This window comes from Doryrhamphus excisus, linkage group LG19 (genome assembly GCF_037039965.1).
Source record: "Doryrhamphus excisus strain RoL-2023G ecotype Guam linkage group LG19, RoL_Dexc_Guam_v1.1, whole genome shotgun sequence".
Classification (NCBI taxonomy): Eukaryota; Metazoa; Chordata; class Actinopteri; order Syngnathiformes; family Syngnathidae; genus Doryrhamphus; species Doryrhamphus excisus.
In genome coordinates, this window is record NC_136375.1 from 4535276 (window position 1) to 4559322 (window position 24047).

The 24047-nt window shown below is 42.9% G+C and overlaps 3 protein-coding genes across 5 annotated transcripts in view; 1 reads left to right on the forward strand and 2 right to left on the reverse strand.

Moving 5' to 3' along the window:
* Window positions 1–10925, reverse strand: nln (neurolysin (metallopeptidase M3 family)). 2 transcript variants are annotated; one of them, XM_078798798.1, is made up of 13 exons: window positions 10775–10925; window positions 9064–9311; window positions 7953–8101; window positions 7678–7782; window positions 4577–4679; window positions 4337–4497; window positions 2665–2800; window positions 2138–2504; window positions 1637–1838; window positions 637–823; window positions 443–571; window positions 245–381; window positions 1–175 (listed from the first exon to the last, which is right to left on the reverse strand). In XM_078798798.1, the coding sequence occupies exons 1-13, from the start codon at window positions 10801–10803 to the stop codon at window positions 20–22; spliced, it is 2109 nt and encodes a 702-aa protein (XP_078654924.1). In that variant the 5' UTR covers window positions 10804–10925; the 3' UTR covers window positions 1–19. The 2 variants fall into 2 exon arrangements, with proteins under 2 accessions (XP_078654924.1, XP_057913289.2); XM_058057306.2 differs by lacking the exon at window positions 10775–10925 and adding an exon at window positions 9837–9989.
* Window positions 9912–16015, forward strand: sgtb (small glutamine rich tetratricopeptide repeat co-chaperone beta). Its single transcript, XM_058057318.2, has 12 exons — window positions 9912–10077; window positions 10595–10707; window positions 10797–10900; window positions 10963–11038; window positions 11164–11263; window positions 11337–11441; window positions 11528–11666; window positions 11743–11805; window positions 11884–11921; window positions 12004–12087; window positions 13445–13565; window positions 13642–16015. The coding sequence occupies exons 2-11, from the start codon at window positions 10608–10610 to the stop codon at window positions 13554–13556; spliced, it is 921 nt and encodes a 306-aa protein (XP_057913301.2). The 5' UTR covers window positions 9912–10077; window positions 10595–10607; the 3' UTR covers window positions 13557–13565; window positions 13642–16015.
* Window positions 12915–24047, reverse strand: part of trappc13 (trafficking protein particle complex subunit 13) — a 15696-nt gene continuing 4563 nt past the window's right edge. The window contains exons 6-14 of one of the 2 annotated variants that reach the window (XM_058057313.2): window positions 22110–22182; window positions 21904–21948; window positions 21662–21679; window positions 18241–18374; window positions 17965–18163; window positions 16745–16845; window positions 16508–16655; window positions 16003–16433; window positions 12915–13697 (exon numbers count right to left, since the gene is read on the reverse strand). In XM_058057313.2, coding sequence (XP_057913296.1) covers window positions 16326–16433; window positions 16508–16655; window positions 16745–16845; window positions 17965–18163; window positions 18241–18374; window positions 21662–21679; window positions 21904–21948; window positions 22110–22182 — 826 coding nt within the window. In that variant the 3' untranslated portion in view covers window positions 12915–13697; window positions 16003–16325. The remainder of the gene's footprint in view (window positions 13698–16002; window positions 16434–16507; window positions 16656–16744; window positions 16846–17964; window positions 18164–18240; window positions 18375–21661; window positions 21680–21903; window positions 21949–22109; window positions 22183–24047) is intronic. The other variant, XM_058057316.2, reaches the window with a different exon arrangement.

Genomic DNA, 24047 nt, shown 5'->3' on the forward strand with positions numbered 1-24047 from the left:
TTGTCAACTCTGTGAGAGTTCAGAGTTCAGCGTGTGTGTCCTGCGTCCTGCTCAGTCCCTTGCACTGAAAGAATGCTTCCTGACACGGAGGGCGACCAAGAAAGCTTTCCAGCATGTCCATCCCATCCACGGATCCTCCCGCCTCCAGGATGACTCGCCGGTACTCTTTGCCAACCTGTCTCACATCAACAAAGCTGTGAGGATGTTTTCCTGCAAAGCAACTTGTCTGTGGACCAGGACTCACCTTTGGGTTGAGAATTCCTTCCTTTTTAAAGCGACTGAAGTAGATGTCCATGGAGTAGACCTCACTCCACAGGTAGCTGTAGTACTGGCCGTCGTATCCTCCCGCCAGGTGGCCGAAGGTAGCCGTCATGTTGGTGCCTGGAGTACGATACGTGTCGTCACATGCTGTGCTGGGAAGACAAGGACGGAACAAACGGACCTGCTGAGGCAGGGACGCCCAGGATGTCCTGGCAGTGTTGAGCAAACACAGCGGCCGTGTCCGCACGAGAGCTGCTGTGTAGCGACTGGTCCACTTTGCTGAGGACCACCTGACGCAGGTTCATCAGACCTGCAGGGGACAAACACTTCAGCAGACGGCGTCGTGCTAGCTGGGTCCAAGTTTGAGATTCTGACCCGTGTTGGCCACTCTGGAGGCGATGAGTTTGTCGAGAAGCTTGTCTGGGATGGCCGTGCCGTCCTTGTAGTGGCGGGACATTCTCCTCAGGGGCTCCTTCTCCCACACCCAGTTCTCCAGCATCTGGGAGGGGACTTCCACAAAGTCGGTCTCCACCAGAGTCCCACTGAACTCTGCAAAGGTGGTCTGGCAACAAGAATTTATTTTTAAAATTTCTGGTAAAATACTGTATATGGGGCTGCACAGTGGTCGAGTGGTTAGCGCGCAGACCTCACAGCTCGGAGACCCGAGTTCAATCCCACCCTCGACCATCTCTGTATGGAGTTTGCATGTTCTCCGGGTACTCCGGTTTCCTCCCACATTCCAAAAACATGCTAGGTTAATTGGCAACTCCAAATTGTCCATAGGTATGAATGTGAGTGTGAATGGTTGTTTGTCTATATGTGCCCTGTGATTGGCTGGCCACCAGTCCAGGGTGTACCCCGCCTCTCGCCCAAAGACAGCTGGGATAGGCTCCAGCACCCCCCGCGACCCTTGTGAGGATAAGCGGTAGAAAATGAATGAATGAATACTGTATATGATAATGCTAACATGTAGCCACCTAGCATTGGTACATAAAAGTAAGGGTAGCGACATGTGATGTAGCCAGGAAATCTTTCTTCTGCATCTTTGCAGTCCATCATGCGTCCATTTGCATGAATACAAAAGTTTGGAGACACCTTGTCATCCACTAGCATGAGAAAGCGTCCCTAAACTTTTGACTGGTGCTGTATGCAAAAAAACAACGCTATGACAAGAACGTTGTGTTTTCTACCTGTAGTATCGGTTAAAAGTTTAGGGACACTTTATCATCCACGAGCATGAGATGGCGTCTCTAAACTTTTGCATACAAATCAAATGCGTCCTAATTGAGGGAGTTTAGAGACACCTCATGCTGGTGGATGACAAGGTGTCTCACTTTTGCTCTTCCTGTTCTAGCCAACATACACAAACACTGACCTTGGAGCAGAGCTCGTGCATGACGTGACCAAACTCGTGGAAGTACGTCTCCACCTCGTGGTGCTGGAGCAGGGAGGGCAAGCCTTTAGCGGGTTTGGTAAAGTTGGCCACCATGGCCGCCACCGGGAGGCGGCGTGTTCCATCGGGGCCTGTGCAGCCAGGCCGGAGGCTGAAACATGCAGCGTGGCCGTACTTTCCCTCCCTGGTGGACAACAAAAACAACAACCGAGCTGAAGATCCTGGATGGAATATGATGGAATATGAAGGATTAGGACATTATAAAAAAAAAAAAAAAAACTGTATTATGGAAAGCAGGAAGTGAACAAATGTAACAGTTACTGATTGTAAAAGTACCAGATGGAGGAGTAGGATTTAATAAGCTTTGCTTCTTCCTACTCCTTTTGGACATGTGGAACTGTGAACTGATTATGTGATGCATTCAATTGTAATCTGATGCATGTTCAAATGAAATAAAACCATTACCATTACCATTACCATTACCTGGGGTGAAGGTCCAGGTAGAAGAGGCCCACCTCCTCCCCTGTGTCTGCATCATGGGCGGCATACATCTTTACGTCGTGATGCCACACGTGGGCTTCCTGGACTTCGCTGAACCTGAGCCCCAGCAGGTCCTGGTAGATCCCAAAGAGCCCCTCCGTGACGGCGTGGAGCGGGAAGTACTCAATGAGCTTGTCCTTGTCCACGGAAAACTTGCGCTGCTCCACTTGGTTCATGTAGTAGGGCAGGTCCCAGGCGTTGATCTGCCCGTCAAAATGGCCGCCCCTCGCTAGGCACTCCCTCTTCTTCAGCGCCAGGATGTACTTCCTCTCTCGGACGCCGACGGGCTTCAGCGTCTCGTGGAAGGCGTCTGGGAAGCAAACAAGCGTCTGGCTAACAAGCGCCGTTCATCTCGTACATTGCCGGCGCTAATCGCGACAAGAAGGAGGCATGCGGCGCGGCACGCGCACCCGTTCCCGCAAAGCTCCAATGACAAACGTGTGTGCCAGGCGGGGTTGAAGGTGTCATACTTAGAAAGGCGGCCACGTTGCTGGTGTTTTTGGCCATGTTGATCTCCAGCACGTAGTCCGCGTGGCTGCTGTAACCCAGCAGGCTCGCCACCTTTGACCTCAGCTGGATCAAGCGCTCCAGGATGGGGGTGTTGGCCTGCACAAAAACACACATTTTAACATTCGTACCCTCCGATGTCCGACATGGCGAAGTGACCTTTCACTTCCTGGTTGTTGCGGAGCCTGTTTTTCAATGCGCTTAAACGTGCATCAAACATGCTGTCTTCCATTGTGGAGTTGCATCATCACCTCATCGCCGCTCACACTAAAAATGTAAAAGATGTATAAATACATCCGTGGACTTCAGAAAAAAATTAAATGTTGGAATTTTTCCGGAATAACGTTGAGGAAAAAAATAATTCATTTCAGTAGCATAAAGTAGCACAGCATATTAAACAAACAACACTTTTTTAAGTTGTAATACAGCAAAATAAACAAAAGAACATATTTCTTTGAAAAAATTAATATTTAAAAAATAAAATATTATTTGAAATTATTTTCTTTAAATTGGTAAAATTATGAGAAACAAAGACAAATAAGGATTTTTCCTCCCCCAATTAGGTCGGAGGAAAAGTTACAATGTTATGACAATAAATTCAAAATATTGTGGGAATAAATTTTTGAATTATAAATAAATTATAAATAAATTATTAGAAGAAAATTTACAAAGTGAAAGCTGAAATAGTGGAATTGCATGCTGAGTATGACAAATTCATCCCTGCTTTTTCCCAAGTTACATTAGTGTAACCTGTAATATTGCGAGAAAAAATAATGTTATTTTAGTAGCTTACAATTAAAATATAAAAAAAATCTTTTTAGATTTACAAAACAATTTAAAAAGAACATTAAAATATTTGGAATTTTTTTATAAAACTACAAAAATTTGGAAAAAAGAGGATAAGCTAACATTTCAACATGTGTTGCTTTAAAAATTATCCAAGTGGCAAAGTTGCATCCTTTCATTTTTCACCATGTGGCCCTCACGGGAAAAAAGTTAGCAAAACCTTGACAACCTGTTTTACCAGGTAAAGGGGAACTATTATGCTCATTTTTCGGCCATTTGTATTGAGTTGTGGACTCCTATAGAGCAGCTACACACAATAACCTGCACAGAAAGCTTTCTAGATCTTCTAGAATCTGCACCTATTCAGCAGTATTTGGTTGGATTTTGTCTTTTAATGTTTTCCAACCATGGCCCGCCTCCAGGCACGCCCACCGCACTGTGGTTGGTCACACTCCCGAGTGCTTAGAAGGACTTCCGGTGTGTGTCGCTAGCTTAGGAGTTGATAAACGGTATAGGAGTTGAGAGGTTACTTCAAGACATCCCTCAATGATGAGTAGCTTTAGCATTTTAGCGTTTTCTATAGCATCGGTAACATCTAATGTGTTTTGCGGGACTTTGGGGGTGTGTAGAAAAACTCAGGTAGAGCCACTGATTGTGGCGGGAAAAGGCTGCTAGCAACCCCGAAGACTTCACAAAGATGTTATGGCAGCCACAGTTAGACTCTGCAACAGATTATTCCTATTAGCATTATGCTGACCTGAGAGGGTCGCCTATCGTGACTCCACGGCGGGTGTGTGAGCGTCGAGCGCGGCGCCACATACGCGTGGCGTGCCACCAGGCTCCCGTTACCTCTTTGCACCTGCTGTGAAAAGCTGTCTCCATTTTCCTGCGCGTCTCGGGATCGCAACACCTCTTCATCACGGGGTAGTAGTGCGGGTACTCCAGCGTCACCTTGTAGCGTCCGTCCAGGGTCTTCTCCAGGCCTCCGAGGAAGCTGCCAGCCAGTCCGTCTGGGCGTAATAATACAAAAAACTGTGCCGAGGTACCAGACCCGGTGCTGCTAGGTCGGCTGTGTGCATGTGAACTGACCCAACTGCTGCTCGGAGAAGACCAGGAAGGTGTTGTCCTCGTTCAGGTTCTTATTGAACTCGATGGACAGCTCGCTGATCAGCTTGGATGTCCTCTTTATTTGCTTCAGGGACAAAGGGGAGAAATAAAGTCCCAAAAATTACTTCATTCATTTACACGGTATGCACAAAAGTATTGGGACACATTGCACCTACAGCAGGGGTGACACATTTACTTTCAATGAGGGTCACACAGCCTTAGTAAAAAAAATATGACGATTTAAACAACTTGTACTTATTTTAGGCCTAATAACTAAATAAAGTAAAATACAAATACAAGGTAAAATAGGCATTGAAATTGTGAATATAGTATTCTACATTGGCCACTCGGTGTCAGGACGTAAGAAAGTTAAAATGATCTCGAAACATGCACAGCAATAATAACATCCATCTTCTATAATAATAATAATCATCATTCATTCATTCATTTTCTACCGCTTTTTCCTCACGAGGGTCGCGGGGGGTGCTGGAGCTGCCCTCAGGCGAGAGGCGGGGTACACCCCGGACTGATCGCCAGCCAATCACAAGGCACATACAGACAAACAACCATTCACACTCACATTCATACCTATGGACAATTTGGAGTGGCTAATTAACCTAGCATGTTTTTGGAATGTGGGAGGAAACCGGAGTACCCGGAGAAAACCCACGCATGCACGGGGAGAACATGCAAACTCCACACAGAGATGGCAGAGGGTGGAATTGAACCCTGGTCTCTTAGCTGTGAGGTCTGCGCGCTAACCACTAGACCGCCGTGCTGCCCTAATAATCATCATCATAATAATAATAATTTATTTGCATGTTCTCCCCGTGCATGCGTGGGTTTTCTCCGGGTACTCCGCTTTCCTCCCACATTCCGAAAACATGCTAGGTTAATTGGCCACTCCAAATTGTCCATAGGTATGAATGTGAGTGTGAATGGTTGTTTGTCTATATGTGCTCTGTGATTGGCTGGCCACCAGTCCAGGGTGTACCCCGCCTCTCGCTCCAGCGCCCCCCGCAACCCTCGTGAGGATAAGCAGTAGAAAATGAATAAATGAATGAATAATAATAATAATAATAATAACACAGGTTACTAAGCCACTTCCTGTCCTCTACACATCTGTAAGATCACCTAGGAAACACATTTATTGTGACACACACAAGCAGGAGTTTTATATACATCTTAAATGTCTTATTTACTCTTCTTACGTCTACTAAATTGGGTAATACGTGTGTAAAGCCATTTGAAGCCGCCATTACAATCCATTGATGATACAATAGCCACTGCAGGAAGTACAAGGAACTACTAACGTGTGAGTCTCTTATCTTATTTTTGTCAAATATGTTATTTTCTCTTATTTTTCTCGTAATATGAGTGATATAGGGGTGTTATTTATTGTCCAGGGGGCTGTAATGTTAAAAATGATGAAAATATTCCATTAATTAATATTGAATCCTACTTCATTCATGGCATTCGGGTCTGGAGCCGCCATTATAATACATATACAAGATAATATAGGGGTGCTATATCATATCTAGAGGGCTTTCCATTGTGGAGTTGCATCATCACCTCGTCACCGCTTGCACTAAAAATGTAAAAGACGTATAAATACGAAGGAAATAAGAGAAAAAAATTAAACTTTTCCTGGAATAATGTTGTAATATTATGAGGGGAAAAATAATTAATTTATTTTAGTAGCATGAAGTTGAAATATTAAACAAACAACACTTTTTTAAGTTGTAATACAGCATTGGCAGAAATCAGAACATAATTTGAAAAATTAAATATTTATAAAATAAAATATTATTTGAAATTATTTTCTTTAAATTGGTAATTATTATGAGAAACAACAAATCGACAAAGATGGATTTTTTTCCCTCAATTAGGTCAGAGGAAAAGTTACAATGTTATGACAAAAAACTCAAAATATTGTGGGAATACATTTTGAATTACAAATAAATTATAAATAAATTATTAGAAGAAAATTTGAAGCTGAAATAGTGGAATTGCATGCTGAGTATGACAAATTCATCCCTGCCTTTCTCGTAAGTTACATTAGTGTAACCTGTAATATTGCGAGAAAAAATAATGTTATTTTAGTAGCTTACAATTAAAATAAAATAAAAAATCTTTTTAGATTTACAAAAACAATTTAAAAAGAACATTAAAATATTTGGAAAATTTTTATAAAACTACAAAAATTTGGAAAAAAGAGAATAAGCTAACATTTCAACATGTGTTGCTTTAAAAATTATCCAAGTGGCAAAGTTGCATCCTTTCATTTTTCACCATGTGGCCCTCACGGGAAAAAAGTTAGCAAAACCTTGCTTTGGAAGTTACTGTTTTACCAGGTAAAGGGGACCTATTATGCTCATTTTTCGGCCATTTGTATTGAGTTGTGGACTCCTATAGAGCAGCTACACACAATAACCCGCACAGAAATCTTTCTAGTTCATTATTATAATAATAATGTTAAAAACTTAAGATTAAGATCATAAACAAGGTTTCTATGTCATAACTACAAAAATATTCCATCTATTAATACTGAATCTTACCAATTAATAAAAAAAGAAACGAAAGATGTCTGTATTGATTTATGATAGCAAAAAAACAACAAAACCTTAGAATATGTTGTTGTATGATTAGACAATAGTAAAGTTGAGAATTGCAGTACAATTACTTTGTCAAAATGATGTGGCGGTCCAGATCCAGAGTTTGACACGTGTGACTTACAGAAAGTGACCAAAACACGAGGTAGACTAGCCTCCATTACATTCGCCAACAATAAATTTGGAGCGACACAAATACATTCGCCTCCACCTGTTTGCTCCGACTAATAAACACATTATAATAGGACTGCCGTCAACATAGCTCATCGTTACAACACTTAAAGGGGACCTATTTCGTTGTTTGTCCCTTTATATTGAGTTGTGGATTCTTATCGAGCAGTTACACATGATAACCCCCACAGAAAACATTCTACATCTTCCAGAATCTGCACCTATTCCAGCAATAACTCCTTGGAAACGGTCTGTTTTAATTTATTCCAGTTACATATATCGTGAAAAGATTTGTGTTACCTCTCGTGTTTCTGAAGACAAGTGCAGTCCGTTCCTCCGGCCCAACATCACAAGTCGTTCGAGTAACCTCTTCTCTTCTGCGGAGACGTTTTCCGGAAGCTTCTTCTGCAGAAAAAAATGCAGCGGTCACCCACAACACAGCTCTTAGCAATAGACAATCTTTGTGTTTGGCCGAGGCTGCGTGTCAAGTGCATCGAATGTTCACACGCGGGTTTAATGAGCTCCAAAGTGCTTGGCGCCGTTTCATTTCCTAATCCACTGACCGCGTGCATTACCTGCAAGGCGGTGATTCTCTGGAAGACGTCTTCCCTCATGCTCAGCTCCACGTCCAACTCGGAAAGTTTCTTGTCCGCCTCCGTGCTCGCCGACCGGACCTCCTTGGAAGGGCAGACGTACTGCGGGAAGTCGAGGGCGTGGCGAGACGCTGGGGAGGATGAAGAGCCAACAAAGAAGACTCGATAAAGCTGAACCTGTAAATCATAGTCCAGCTGCTTTGAGGCCAAGTGGGGCAGTAAACCTGCTAGACCAGGGGTCTCAAACAGACGGCCCATGGGCCAAATGTGGCCCGCAGGACACTAGTTTGAGGCCCCCGCCTTGATATGAATGTTTAATGTTAGTGCGGCCAGCGCAAGTTTGATATGGATGCTGTATGGTATCATGTACCCAGAAAAAATTATTACCTTTGATTAATGTTCATGTTAAAGGTTAAATAACTGTTAATAGTTATCCTCCCTATCCGTGTGGAAGTGGTAAGGTTTTGGCTTTTTAAGTTTAAAGGAAATAACTTGGAGGCTACCGTTTGGGTCGCTAGCGCTCTAGTTTGCGAGTTAGCATGTGTCTCAAGACCCTGCAGTTGCGCAATATGTTGTAAATAAAAAGAGTATAAATGTGACTATAGTCGTGTTTTGTCATGTCTACAGGGCTCTAATAATGCTTTGTTCATTTTAATCTGAAAAAAATAATTTGTCTACCACCAATTATATTTGCCGTTTTATTATTATTATATTTATTTATTACTGATTGATTGATTTTCTTTATTCTTGATCTTATTTTGTGTAGAAAAATAAAAATTAAGATATTTGAGAACAGTGGAATGTTTTATCAGAGCTTTTCTTGTAGAAAATCGGAACCAAAGCAAAGTTTATTCATTTTTCAGTTTTTAATAATTTTTTTTTTTGGAAAACCTGATGCGGCCCAGCCTCGCCCAGACCCTTAGCCCCAGTGGCCCCCAAGTAAATTGAGTTTGAGACCCCTGTGCTAGACCAACTAAAGGACTCTATGTGTTAGTATGGTCTGTATTGTTTGGTTTTGAGTGTGCATGCCAGGTCCAAGCTGATCATGTAGTGTTCCGATGTGCATGTCCACGTGTGCTCTTGGAGGACTTACATGCATAGTCCAGCTTGACGTTGGCCAGAGCTCTAAGGGTGTTTTCAATGCAGACGTCCTCCACGTTGAGAGACCCGACTTCATCGTAGACTTTCTTCACCCTGCCCATCAAGCGTTCAGTGGCGGCTGTGATCTCCCCAGGTGTCAGATCCCATCTTGGCAGGTTCCTCTTGCTCTCCGCCCGAGAGCAGCCTCTCGCGGGAACGACGGCAGAGCCGTTGAGGATAGTCATTCTCCACACGGGATCCCTGCAAAGAGTGCCAGATGCTGAGCTAGAACATGTTAGAGCATTAAAGTGCTGGAAGGCTGCAGCTGCCCACAGCACAAGCAACGCTTTCTGGAAAATCACACTTGGCTCATGCTCGCCATTCTTTCCACGCTAAGCAGTGACCTTCTTCCAATGACGGCCGAGGGTCCGGTGTCACATTGCGGAGATGTTCAGGAACATGACACCTTGTCGTGATTGCAAAACTTAAGAGTCGGCCATTAAAATATGACGGTGTGTTTACAACATGTTAACCACATAGATGACATGTAAGACATGCACGCTAACATCATAAAATATCAAGTTAAGCTTCAAACAAGTGTTTACATACTTTTCCAGGGATTGACCTTTAACCTACAGGTTCATGGTGGAGTTGAAGCTAAATTAAATCTTTCATTTTCGTGCTCGTTCGGTGTTTATGATCACATCGTAAGATATAGCCTGTACTGAGATACTACTGTTTGTGTTTGTGTGTGTGTAAACATCGTCGCGTGCACGTGATTCATACCTGCCAAGCGCGCGCCAGGCTGCTGTTGTGACACGTAACGCAAACATTTCAACGTCATGCGTTTTAAAAAAAAAAACAAAAAACAAAGAAAAAGTACCCCAACTAAAAGCTTGCCTTCTCACTCACTGTATTCTCTCCTGTCCAGCGGCAGCTCGGCTCTATTTCCGCAGTCAGTCTGCGCATGCGCACAGGATCTACTTCGCCTTGGCCGTCAGGGCGGCAGCAGTTAGCCTCAGTTCAGGTAAGTGAACGGCAGGAGGGATCAGGATGCTACAAACAACATCTAGAGTATTATTTGTAAGCTAATATAGCGGCTTTGTGGTGCGCCTTTTTTTTTTTTCAAATCATCGTTGCGTCGCTGAGAATTGGGTTGCCTTTTTAGCATCAACGCACCAGATGCCCACTCGTGACGTCCGGGCTACTTTTAATGAAAAGCTAACCCGCTCAAACGATTGGATTATTTATTTGTATCGCGTTTGAAGAGTAAAACATGACATTTGGGTGCATTTGGAAGATGCTGCGATGTTATTACGTCACAAGCTGTGTTGTCAACTAGCCAGCCACACGTGACCTGTTTGCACCTGCTCCGCCGTGACGTCATCACTCCCAGGCCCCCACTACAAACATGATTAAATATGTATTTGATATTTGGCTAAGAAAATAAATAAATAAATATTATTACGCTATATAGAAGATGTAATCATTGCTACTTTTGACCATTTGGTAGTGACCAAGTATTTTGAGTCGAATGTGTGCAGCTTGTAGGTAAACATGGCGGTGGAGAAGCGCCTGGCGTTCTCTATCGTACAGTTCCTACGAGAGCAGACGCACGGCGGAACTTTGAATTCTGATGAGCAGGAGAGCCTGGAAGGTAATGAATTGAGAGGCAACGCGGTGGCGCGATCATGAAGAAACATCTATTTGTTGTCATCACTTACCTCTGAGCTTCACTTTGCGCAGTTGCCATCCAATGTCTGGAGACCACTTTTAAGATCAGCGCCAGCGACTGTCATCTGGCCGCACCGCAGCCCCTCATGGAGGTCTTCCTCAACTCACTGCTCAAGGTGAGTCATGTGACCTAAACCAGATAAGGAGCGCGTGCATTTGAACATTTGGATTTCCTCAGAACGACATCCTGGCCTTACCGATGACATCGCCATCTCCAGAAGATGCTGAACGAGCTGAGCAGCTGAAGAACGAAGGTAGGAGTTGAACATACTTGATGAGTCTGCTGAGGTGTCCTCTTTGGCGACGTAGTCCCAATGGCTGCCATATTTAAGGGAAGGTGAACCTACACGGAATGAAGGAAGTCTTTTTGTCTTTTCAGGGAACAACCACATGAAGGAGGAGAACTATCGATGTGCAGTGGAGTGCTACACCAAGGCCATCGAGCTGGACCTGAGGAACGCTGTCTATTACTGCAACAGGTATATCAGCAATGACGACCTGGCCGACCACAGCGAGAGTACATGTAATGCTCTGCATCTGCTCACTCTGCAGGGCGGCCGCTCACAGTAAACTGGGAAACTACACAGAGGCGACCGGGGACTGCGAGCGAGCCATTGCGATCGACCCCAGCTACAGCAAAGCGTACGGCAGGATGGGGTGAGCGCCATCGCCGCCGCCGCCTCGGGGAACCCTCTCGATTGATTACTCTGCATCAAGCATGTCTTCTCTTCCTCTTTTTCCAGCCTGGCATTGACGGCCATGAACAAGTACCCCGAGGCCATTTCTTATTTTCAGAAAGCGCTGGTGCTGGACCCCGACAACGACACATACAAGTCCAACCTGAAGGTGGCAGAGCAGAAGCAGAAGGAAGTGAGCAGTCCGGTAAGTGCTACTCCAAAATGAAACAGCTAAAGCTCGGATTGAGCTGCTTCCATCATTATCTTGTTTGACGATGCAGATTGCCGCTGGACTGGGATTTGACATGGCCAGTTTAATCAACAACCCCGCTTTCATCAGCATGGTAACGCCTGCTACGCCTCCTTCATTATCATACCCTCTCGTGTACCGTTTGCACGTATTTCAACATTTCACATTTTAGGCAGCCAGCGTGATGCAGAACCAACAAGTCCAACAGCTGTGAGTGTTGTTACCTGCTAGTTTCTAGCTTAGCATCAAGTGTTAGCATCATCTCACCGAGACTTCCTCGCTGTGCCGTCAGCATGTCAGGAATGATGTCCAACGCTGTGGGCGGGCCGGCGGCCGGAGTGGGCGGACTGTCGGACATTTCCAGTTTAATAGAAGCGTAAGTACATGATAAATGCACGCCACAAATACATTTGGTACAACTGTTTCGCGCTGGCGTATAAACTCATTATAATGGGACTGTCGGCTTCTTAACACGCCTCACACGCACCTGGGCTGCCAGAGGATAAGAAGATAAAGCAGGAGGGATCAGCCATTGCCAACTTAGCGACATTGTTGCTATATTTAGCCAGCAATCACATCTGTTTACAAAAAAAATGATACTGGCGACAGATCTAGTGAAGAGATTTAGGAGGCTAAAACAGAGCGGCTATCAAAAGGGTTTTATGATTTACTAAGCTGTGGCAGCCTTGGAGAAAGTTATGTCTAGTTTTCACTTTTGCGTATCATCGCATGCAACTGGTATGTTCAAGGACTGCTGAACAAAGTGCGAAATCCCAATGCTAGACAAAAAAGATGAATGAAACAGACATAAGAGTAAAAATTGTTGGGTATCTAATAGGGATGTAAATCTTTGCAAAAAAAGATTTTTACAATATGCTTCAAAAACAGTACATCTTAAAGGGGGCCTATTATGCTTTTTCCATCTTTCTGACATATAAATGTTGTTAAGAATGTTGTATTCTTCTGTTAACGATACCAAAGTTTCAGATAATGAGGTTTGCACATTTGGAAGTAAGCCCTGAAAGAAATTTGGGATGACTCTGGATGCTCACTTTCAGGCTCCCTGTGATGTCACAATGAGACAAACTTCCTTATAAGGGTGTGCCAAGGTACAAGATATTCGCCGTACAAGCTTGAGTGTGACCAACCACAGCAAATGGGCATGCCCAAAGGTGGGCTGTGGGTGGAAAAAATTAAAACATACCTTTCTGGAAATGCAAGGAAATACAGCTGGAATAGGTGCCGATTCTGGAAGATCTCGAAAGCTCCCTGTGTGGGTTATTGTATTGAGCTGCTCTATAGGAGTCCACATGCCTATACAAACGGCCGAAAATGAGCATAATAGGTCCGGCTTGCTGCAAAGTGCCACTCACAGCTTGACCAGAGATTGCTCCTAAAAACGTTAAGACGTTAATCTCGACTTTATTCCCAGTATATTCTGACTTTCTTCTCTCAAAATACAACTTTTTCTTAAACTTAATTAAAAAAATGCAACTTTTTTAGTTTAGTTTGTTTCGCATATTAATTTTTTAAAAATACTGCCATTTTTTCTTCAATATTTCAACTTTATTTTTCTAAAATTACATTATATTCATCATTCCTGTAAAATTGCATCATTGTTAGCTCTTTTCACTCAATATTTTGACCTTGTGTAAAATTACTGCAGATTTTTCAATGTTTTTTTTTTTTTTTAGTAGTGTTGTCATCTTATCCACTTGCCTTTTGTCCACCAGGGGGCAGCAGTTTGCCCAGCAGATTCAGCAGCAGAACCCCGAGCTGATCGAGCAGCTACGGAACCACATCAGGAGTCGCTCCTTCAGTGGCAGCGCCGAGGAGCATTCGTGATCCGCTCAGGTTTGTGTCACGCGACGTCGCCAGGTGGACGTCTGAACGCTCTCTTGACGTCATCGCTCTCTCTCTCTCCTAAAAGATGGCCGAGGAGTCGGATGCCAAGCTGATCCCGCCCAGATGGGACCCGAGAGATGACTGTGAACAAAACATGCGACACACATGAGTGACTTGTTATCTTCAGAGTGGTCCAAACGCTTCTTCTGGTACTCGTGACGTCATGTCCGCCATGTTTGTTAAGTCTCATTCGACCCTCAGTGTTCACAGGTAGAAGACACCATCACATTGAAGAATGTTGGACATTCTCTGTTATGCTAGTGAATGATGAGACGTCTCCAATGTTTGATTAGTACTATTTGAAGAAAACCACCACATTGCATTGCAGCGATATCAGAGATTAGCCTGACTGATTTATGAACAGTTGGCTGAGACGTCGTATGTTTACATAGACCAAGTGCAACATCCGGGCACTTAACCATGTGTCCCATGTAAACAGGTAGTAGCGTCTGGGTTCTGTGTCTTTGTGGTTGGCGCAAGGAGTTTTCATCGTTTAGCTGAAGTAAAAATTCTAGATTTATCGACTGACATTTGCAAGAAAAACGCCGCACAGTGTTGTACTACCATGGCATATATCACAATATTTTGGAGATGTATCACAATATGACGATATAAAATGTAAATTCAGCTCAGTTCTGTATAAAACTTGTAGCCATAAAATGAAATATATGTCTCCAATTGTAAAGCACATGTATTTATTGGTGAGAAAGTGGCTAACTTTTCTAATGTGAAGTCAGCCTCTGCACACATTGCTACTAAATCTCCGACAAAGTGTAAAGCCTGTGATGGTGATAAAGGAAGATGTAGTCACCCATGCAATTCCAACTGCATATGGAAGATATTTTTCTGACACTCTTGCTTACACCGACGGCAAACCGCGCTTTTATTTTGAAGGCCATAGTATGCCCTCTGTGTGTTGAGAATGTCTGCTGGGTACAAGAATAAACGTGCTTTCCGTCTTCACTCAGAACCGATGCGCTGTCACCTCGCATTGCGAAACGGCCCTTACATGAAAGAGGTGAAGATATACTCACACACGCAACCACACTAGCATGCTAAACTAAGCTAACCCCGTTTTGATCTCCGAGGTGCCGCCAACCTTCGCCGGTGTTTATCACCATTTATAGTGAAAACGTTCTGCCGAGTAAATACTTTCCCACACGAAGGTTCCTCATGATGACAGCATTTAATTCATCTTATGTGTCGAAGTACGCCGTGGCGCGCAACTCTGCTTGTTTATGTTTATGTAATTTATACCAGTATAAGTCTTATCATTCTTACATACGGTATATAAAAATATCACCCCATGTAGATATTCTATAGCATTATTGTATACTTCGGCACCTTATGTCATTTTTTGCTTGTTTTTTTATTAGAGCATTTTTAAAAATTGTACAAATATTATTTATTTTCGCAATATTGGTTTATTGCCATATTATTTTTACTTTATTCTTGAAATATTTTTACTTTTTTCACAAACAAATTTAAAAAAAAAAACTTTACTTGATTTTTGTTTCTCATATTATGACTTTATGTTAACGGTAATGGTTTAATTTCATTTGAACATGCATCAGATTACAATTGAGTGCATCCCATAATCAGTTCACAGTTCCACATGTCCAAAAGGAGTAGGAAGAAGCAAAGCTTATTAAATCCTACCCCTCCATCTGGTACTTTTACAATCAGTAACTGTTACATTTGTTCACTTCCTGCTTTCCTAATATAAATAAAACAAAATTTTATCTTTATTTTATTATTATTATTATTTTTTGTCACGTACCGAAGTACGAGGTGATAAAATATAAATTTGTTAAAACAGTAAAACCTCGACTTACAAACAATTCAGAATATAGCTTTGAATAAATAAATAATAAGTGTGGCCAAGGGATCATTGTAGAAATAAAATTGGACCAGAAAAGGGGAGAAAAATAGCAAAAGGAAAAATGTTGCTATTCATAACTAATAACACAAACCTTTTGTTGTTTTAGCCTGGTGTATTTACAGCTTATGGCTTGCTAGGCTAACCTCGCTGGTGAAAAAAACGTATGTGTGCTGGTGTCTTCTATCATATAACACTGAGGCTTCACATTCAACTCAGCCTACCAAACACGTGACTGACACACGTGTGTTGTTTGCAGCCTGCATTGTGACGTCATTGCACTTTAGCACCACTTAATAAATAACAAGCCCCCCCCGAACCCCTTTAAGACTGTAGTTATGTGTTGACGATGTAGTCAAAGTGTTAAGGTGGCTCCTCCTGCATGCTTTGAAATCTGGAATTGGGCATCAGATGCTTTATGGAAACAATTAGCACTGCTGGGCCAGGAAGACGCTTCCTCCGATCACTTGTCCAAATAAACAATAAATGTCCTGGAGTTTAACTCACCCTTTGTTGTCTTCCCTCATCTTCAGGAAATGGCTGCACACACACACGCGCGGAGGCTGCTTCGGTCAGGTAGTCCATCTGATGACAGACACAGCAATGTGCAGTCAAATAGCCAAAAAGTGAGTTTCACATAAAATGTCAGTGGTCTTCATAGCATGGTTGAAACAATTCAAGATATTTTATTAACATTTATTCACATGTACATCATTATTCACATTCATTTGAAAGTTAAAACACAGCCAGCGTCGTCCTCTTTAAGTGTTGCATTGTGAGGTCCACAGTTGGTCCGTTAGCGTCTAAAATAAAAAAGTGATAAAAAGGAGCTAAGACAGGTTGCCATTGTGCGGACACACCACACACACTTGAGCCACATCGTCGTACTCGTACGTCCTCTTTAGAAACGAGTCTGTCAATCTCAGGCCGGAGACGATCTGCAATGAAAAAAGAACGCTGCGTGACGGACGGGTTCAGGTGCAAAGTGAGGTCAAAGTGCGTGGTAGGGTACCTGCAGACCCTGCATGGACGACAGCAGTGTAAGTGGGAGGGAGAGCGAGGCGGCGGGGCTGAGCTTCCCCAAGGCTCGGCCCGACACGCCGCACCAGTGTATGGAGGACGTGTTGCACATGTCCAGAACCAGGTCCATGGTCCTTTCACTGCAACGCACACACAGGCGGAGGCGGTGAGGGTGAGGGTACACTGCGGAGCGGGAAAGACGGCGGCGGAGCCGGAGGCGTTCCCTGACCTGCAGTTTGTGATTTTACAGCTGATGTCGAACGGTTCTTCAAGGTTCACCGTGTCAGGAATGGTCTCCATGGACAGCCGTATGTCTCCGTAGCCTGGAGCCTGGGAGATGTGTCCAAGAAGACAATATGACGTATTTGGACAAGACTGAGCGACACAACTCACAAGACTTGGAAGTCAACAACATAGACAATGCCAAATGAACAATATTAAGGAACTAATAAATTATTCATTCATTCATTTTATACCGCCTAGCCTCACGAGGGGGGGGGGGGTGCTGGAGCCTATCCCAGCTGTCTTCGGGCGAGAGGCGTGGTACACCCTGGACTGGTGGCCAGCCAATCACAGGGCACATATAGACAAACAACCATTCACACTCACATTCATACCTATGGACAATTTGGAGTCACTAATTACCCTAGCATGTTTTTGAAGAAAACCAAGGCATGCGCGGGGAGAACTTGCAAACTCCACACAGAGATGGCCAATGGTGGAATTGAGCTCAGGTCTCCTAGCTGTGAGGCCTGCGTGCTAATCACTCGTCCGCCATGCAGCTTTTAAGACATGTTGGATTGTGTAAATGTAAAATATGTGATGTTCCTTATTTCCTTATTAAAGATGTAGTTATACCTTTATATAAGAGTTGATGACGCAACTACACACTCATGGATTTCGCTTCAGAGCAATTTTAAGCCACAAAAACGGCCACAAGGTGGCAGAAGTGCATTTGATGAGAGCTGGGCGGCGATCATGTGGATGGAAAAATCAGACGACAGGAGGCAATGAGAGACCATGGAGGAGTGTAGCGAGCAGAAGGTTATTTTAACGTAGACGCAAGCACACATAGTAGTTCAGTTCCAAATGTGAAACCTAGAAATAGTTCATGGTGTTTTTTATTTTTATTTTTATTTAAATTTGTATTAAAATTTTTATTTAAATTGTTATTTTGATATTTTTTATATAGTCGTTTAGATATTTGAGCTGTCGCAAAAGCAATAAAATATTTGTGTCAAAGTGAAAGTTATGTTTGTAATGTGTCTTTTCACAAAAAGCGGATTTTCTCCCTTTTTTAGTGGGGAACTGATATTTTCCTTAAACGTACCTATGTTCTGCTGCTCATTACTAAAGAACAGAGAAAGGTTGAAACAACATTTTTTGTAATGTAAGACGGTAGTCTATCCAGCCACAGAACCAGATTAAACATGTCGGAAACAAAAGTACCATTCGCTGCAGCTGGCTGGTCTGCAGCCGCCCTCTCTCCCCCAGGTTGGTCTTCCACACGATGTCCAGCTTCCCGATCACCGTCACGCCCTTGATGACGCCGGCTTTCTCTGCGTACTCGGGCTTGGGCTTCAGGCAGTAGAGGTACTGCCGCGTGTCCATGGGCTGCAGGTAGGACATCTTCCCGAACGTTGACACTCTGGAAGGACGAGAGGAGTCTAAGTCAACCTTTCACATACGCCACATCCGACGTTCGCGGGACGAAGGCCACGTTACCCTCGGTCTTTGTGCGTGACCGTGTTGAGCTCGCTCACGTTGTACATCATGGAAGGCTCCAGAGACACCTTCTCCATGAACATGGGCGACGTGGTGATGTTCTGGATCTGAGCCTCCAGGAAGACCTCGTCTGTCTGCGGTGACAACAGGTCACCTCAGAGGGGCAGGGGGTCAAAGTGCTAGCAGGTGTGGGGGGGGTTAGGCTCGGAGCAACAAGCACTCGTTTAACCCTCACAGGCCCAAAGCTGACGCAATGACGGCAATAAAATGAAAGGATGTGGGGGCCACTTTTGAATTTGTTTAACCAAACTATGGCGATATGGTAGACATTTTTTATATTTAAAAAAGCCTGCATGTCAGTTTTGTCTTATCGGTGACAAAGTGTATTATTAATATACTACTACTACAAATAATCATATGTTTTTCTTACATTACAGGTTATGCTTGTTTTTTACTTTACCGTAAATTCCAGTGTATAAGCCACACCCACTACACCCAAAAGGACCAGGCTCTTTATTTGACAGGAGCTAATCACGAGCTATGAGGTCAGGAGTTCATTACTCAAAGCAGCCATCTGACTTATGGTATCATCTTTCAAAGAACACTAAACTCATCACACAGTAGCTTAACATTGAAAAGCTCTACCTAATAAATATAAAAACATGTGCCAATACGAGTTGAAAAAAACATTTGAAGTTGTTCCATAATGCATTTTGTCTGAGCAAAGATTGAATTGGAAGACAAGCAGCATATAAAAGAGATGGATGGCTGGAGCTGCAATGTCGCGTCTTGAGGGAACCAGAGGAGCCCAGAGAGATGCATCGCTGCAAGGAATAAATGCGTTCAATGAATAACGCAATGCATTATTTTCCATTTTAAACTCATATTGGCACATGTATGTATATTTCTTTGTGTTAAGTTGTTGGTTTGGTATATTGTTGTGAGTGCACTGATAGCTCGCGATTGGCTCCTGCCAAAGAAAGAGCTACCGTTTCCCCACTGACTCGTGGTTCTGATGTAAACGTGATGTCACCAGATTAGAATCTCGCCATAGATTAGCCACATGTCTGTGTAAGTGGCAGTCAAAGTTGAAGAAAAAATTGGGGGTTACACACTGAAAAACTACACTAAAAAAACATTTCTACTTTCTTCATGTACCATTTTTCTTGATATGATGATATTCGAGATATGATGTTTATATTTAGATTTTCTTATTGTAAAATTTTTACCCAACTTAAATTTCCTAATATTTCAAAATAATTTTTTTGTTTCCCATAAGATTATGACTTTTAAAAAAATTACATATTTCCGTCTTTAATATTTCAACCATATGCAATTTTTTTTGCTCTTAGTATCATAATTTATAATAAATTTATATTAAAACGTATATATAAATAATATTTTGTCTCTATTCCCATAAAATTGTTCCATTTGTGCTGGGTTTTCTCGCTTAATGGTATTTTCAGAACGTGCACAATGAGGCAAAATAAAAAAAAAAACAGAGCCACGGGCCATAAATGGCAACCGGGGCCACACTTTGGACACCCTTGGTTTAGGATACAGTGGTACCTCAGTTAACAGCCGCCTTGGTTAGTGTGTCCAAAATGTTTGCATTTCGCCCACTTGGTTACCGTCCAATATGGTGCGCGGTTTGTTAACACCGCCATCTTGGATAACGCAGCCAAGACGAAATCTTGAAAATGCATGTCATCGTGCAATGCATTGTGGGCCGCAGGCACCATTTTTAGGGCAAATAGCGTTTTTTTTATGTCAGAGTTGCTGCTGCCAGAGAGACAAACACAAAAAAGCAAGACAATGGATCGTACTGAGACAAGGGAATGTTACAGCTTACAGAGAATAGCATGGACATTTCAGAGGTAGGTAAACAAGACACGGCCACAATGTGTCCCACCTCTGTGTGGTGCTGCTGTTTTTGACAAAAATAATCCGTTTATTCATTTATAATTATTTTTATATTATTTTCTGCTTGCAAATCTATAATTATTGTCTATAAAACGCGTTTTGTGTTATATTTTTGGATTCATTGGATTTACAATATTTTCTATAGGACAACTTGCCTTGGTTTGAGTCTGTTTTGGTTTGAGTTGGACCTTCTGGAATGAATTAATGATGCTAACCAAGGCACCACTGTATGTGCATTATTACAAATCAGTTTATCTTCCAGATTGGTTCGCGCCAGACCTCACAGCTAGGAGACCAGAGTTCAATCCCACCCTCGGCCATCTCTGTGTGGAGTTTGCATGTTCTCCCTGTGCATGCGTGGGTTTTCTCCGGGTAACATTCCAAAAAAATGCTAGGTTAATTGGCGACTCCAAATTGTCCATAGGTATGAATGTGAGTGGGAATGGTTGTTGTCTATATGTGCCCTGTGATTGCCCAGTCCAGGGTGTACGCCGCCTCTCGCCCGAAGACAGCTGGGATAGGCTCCCTCGTGAGGAAAAGTGGTAGAAAATGAATGAATAATAATAATAATAAGTTAAGTGCGCTGAGATTGCAGCATTTTGTCTATGTACTGTTTACAGGACAAAGGTGGGCCGCAGACATTTTTTAGATTTTCAAGTGGGCCAGCGTCGGTAAAGTTTGGGAACCCCTGCATTAGACGCATGATAACACATCTGTTCATCAGTAGAGTAAAATATGAGATGTGCAATGATGTGTACATTCAGGAAACATCATGAGTGTGTTTTTCTAATTTGTAAATTATGCACATTAGATGACGACGCCATCTACCACCACCCCCAAAACCCCAAACCAATGCCACAGATAGATTACAGTCCCGTGGGAACCACTAAAATGGTGCGGGGTAGCATTTATAAGAGTGGAGGCTACTATAGGTAGTACTCAAATCAATCAGTAGTATAATCAACGAAAAGGGAACGGGACGTTAAAACTGAACAAGTTTGGGCGTGCGAGGGTTAACATGAGTGTGTTGACGAAGAACATCAAGCAGCCAGCAGCAGGTGAACACAAATCAGGTGTCCTACTTGGTTCTGGTGCTCTTTTGGGCTCTTTGCGGTCGATGCTGAGTGAGAGCAGCAGAGATGAGTTCATGCCGCCATTCAAAGCCTCCAGAGAGACCACCGTGCAAAACCAGCCCAGCCAGGCCCCCAGCCCCCCCACCCCCGTCCCCTTGATTGTTTGGAATCTTTGTCTCACCAGACTCACTCGGTTCTTAACCACATGATTTAAAATTTTCTTGTCAATCAATTAACACACACACACACACAAGCAGGCCAGTGCAGGAGGAAGTGGCGAGAAGGCGTGTTGACAGGAAGGATCAAACAACAACAATGGAAGGTTAATGTGTTGAATGATTTAAAAGGCATTAGTAGCATCGCTAATGCTTCCAACGTTGTTGTTTGCGAAGAGAAGAAGCGATGAGAACATAAGAGAGCATTACCACAGAACTCAGGTCACTCTAATGGAGAAAATAAAAGACAAAATGAGCACATGCCAAAGATGATGACCATGAATGAATACTGCTGCATTCTAAAAGCTCTATTGAAGGTATGCACCCAGAAGAACCTTGCATCTCCACTTTGGGGACTTTTGGGGAGGTGCAGGGTTCCCCGGGGGACCCTTCTCAAGCCACCTACTACAATAAAAAAAAACAAAAGAAAACATGACGACGCGTTAACCTACCTCTGCGTTGTAGAACTTTGTCTTCACATCCAGCGGCTTCAGGACCTGGTTGAGGATAGAATGCAAGCTGAATGTCTCCATCGCTCACCAGCAGCAGAACAAACTATGACAACCCTGCTCAATGTCCAGTGGGGGTAGAGGGGGGGCAGTCCGCTGCGACATGCCACACATGGCCTCTAATTAGAACACTCAGCTCCGTCCCTCACCTGGAATTTGAAGAACTTGCGAAAGTAGAGCTTCTCTCCGAACTGCGTTGTGTAGCTGACGGCGCAAACCAGGCTGCAGGGAGACAAATGCAAAAACTTATCATCAGTACAGAGTTACTGCAGTGCATCCACAGGGTGTTCTCAGACTAAAAAGTTCTGGTTATTAATATTCTTTTCTTTCATAGCGGAAAGGAGCATGTTACCTTTTAGCAACACATGCTAATGTTATGCTAGTGTACAGTAATCCCTGCTTTATCGCCGTTAATTGGTTTATAAATGGAATATTTTCGTTGTTAGGGCAAAGAAAAACTTCGAGACACGTTTTTTAACGTTATCAGAGCCCTCCAGACATGAAATAACACCCCTATAGGCGCCTTTACACTTCTATTACCCAATATAGTAGACATAATCAGAGAAAAGAAGGCATGTAAGACGTATAATTGACTCACACGCTAGCACTGAAAGAGTTCCTTGCTGTTCCTTTTTTGGATTCCTGTGCTTTTGTCTCATCACTGTAACATTGCTGACACCTAGTGACGCCTTTGAATGTGTCTTGAACACCTTTAACACACTGCTTGACTTTTATAAATGCTTCATTTCGGCAGAATTAGGGCTGTCAAATTAATCAATTGGCTGCATGGTGGTCGAGTGGTTAGCACGCAAACCTCACAGCTAGGAGACCCAAGTTCAATCCCACCCTCGGTGGTTTGCATGTTCTCCCCGTGCATGCGTGGGTTTTCTCCGGGTACTCCGGTTTCCTCCCACATTCCAAAAACATGCTAGGTTAATTAGCGACTCCAAATTGTCCATAGGTATGAATGTGAGTGTGAATGGTTGTTTGTCTATATGTGCACTGTGATTGGCTGGCCACCAGTCCAGCGTGTACCCCGCCTCTCGCCCGAAAACAGCTGGGATAGGCTCCAGCACCCCCCGCGACCCTTGTGAGGATAAGCGGTAGAAAATGAATGAATGAATGAAAATAATCAATCATGATCAATCGCCATTTGCAAATATGTCTGAAATACACGTCTGAAAATCTATTTGCTAATTTCTTTAGACATAGCGGAACATTGAATCTCACTTTAACCGTGTTATTTACGTTTCAATTACGTTTTGAGTGTATCTTCTGAGAAAACTTCAATACAGCAAACTGTACTTCCTTCCGCGTTCAGAGTTACAAAGCGAGTGATAAGAATGTCCACTGATTGGATTGATCTTTGTATTGGTGTTTATTTACACCACACACATGCACAATTAAGACATTGCTGTGATGTCTGGAGTGTCTGTGAATGCATCTCAGGGTCATCTAGTGACAGTGAGGAAGCGTCGTTCCGATGTTGAAGGGGTAATGGTAATGGTTTAATTTCATTTGAACATGCACCAGATTACAATTGAGTGCATCCCATAATCAGTTCACAGTTCCACATGTCCAAAAGGAGTAGGAAAAAGCAAAGCTAATTAAATCCTACCCCTCCATCTGGTACTTTTACAATCAGTAACTGTTACATTTGTTCACTTCCTGCTTTCTATAATACAGTTTAAGTTTGTTTTTTTTTTTTTAATAATGCACCTTGTACCGAAGTACGAGGTGATATGAGCATCCAATGACATAATGGGTACCATAGTAAGTGTCAATATAGTGATATACAGTGTATCCGGAAAGTATTCACAGTGCTTCACTTTTTCCACATTTTGTCATGTTACAGCCTCATTCCAAACTGAATTAAATTAATGTCTTACCTCAAAATTCTACACAAAATACTCCATTATGACAATGTGAAAAAGGTTTTTTTTTTTACTTTTTTTGAATTTATTAAAAATAGAAAACAAAAAAATTCCATTTACATAAGTATTCACAGCCTTTGCCATGAAGCTCAAAATTGAGCTCAGGTGCATCTTTTTTCCACTGATCATCCTTGAGATCTTTCTACAGCTTAA

Excerpts from the sequence above, each read along its gene's own strand:
- sgtb (XM_058057318.2), top strand. The coding sequence starts at position 10,608 with ATGGCGGTGGAGAAGCGCCTGGCGTTCTCTATCGTACAGTTCCTACGA. Across the intron at positions 11,442-11,527 it reads AAAGCGTACGGCAGGATGGG|CCTGGCATTGACGGCCATGA; the intron begins GTGAGCGCCATC and ends CTCTTTTTCCAG. Across the intron at positions 11,922-12,003 it reads AACCAACAAGTCCAACAGCT|CATGTCAGGAATGATGTCCA; the intron begins GTGAGTGTTGTT and ends CTGTGCCGTCAG.
- nln (XM_058057306.2), bottom strand. The coding sequence starts at position 9,883 with ATGTTTGCGTTACGTGTCACAACAGCAGCCTGGCGCGCGCTTGGCAG. Across the intron at positions 572-636 it reads CTCCAGAGTGGCCAACACGG|GTCTGATGAACCTGCGTCAG; the intron begins GTCAGAATCTCA and ends TGTCCCCTGCAG. Across the intron at positions 176-244 it reads AAGGAATTCTCAACCCAAAG|GTTGGCAAAGAGTACCGGCG; the intron begins GTGAGTCCTGGT and ends GATGTGAGACAG.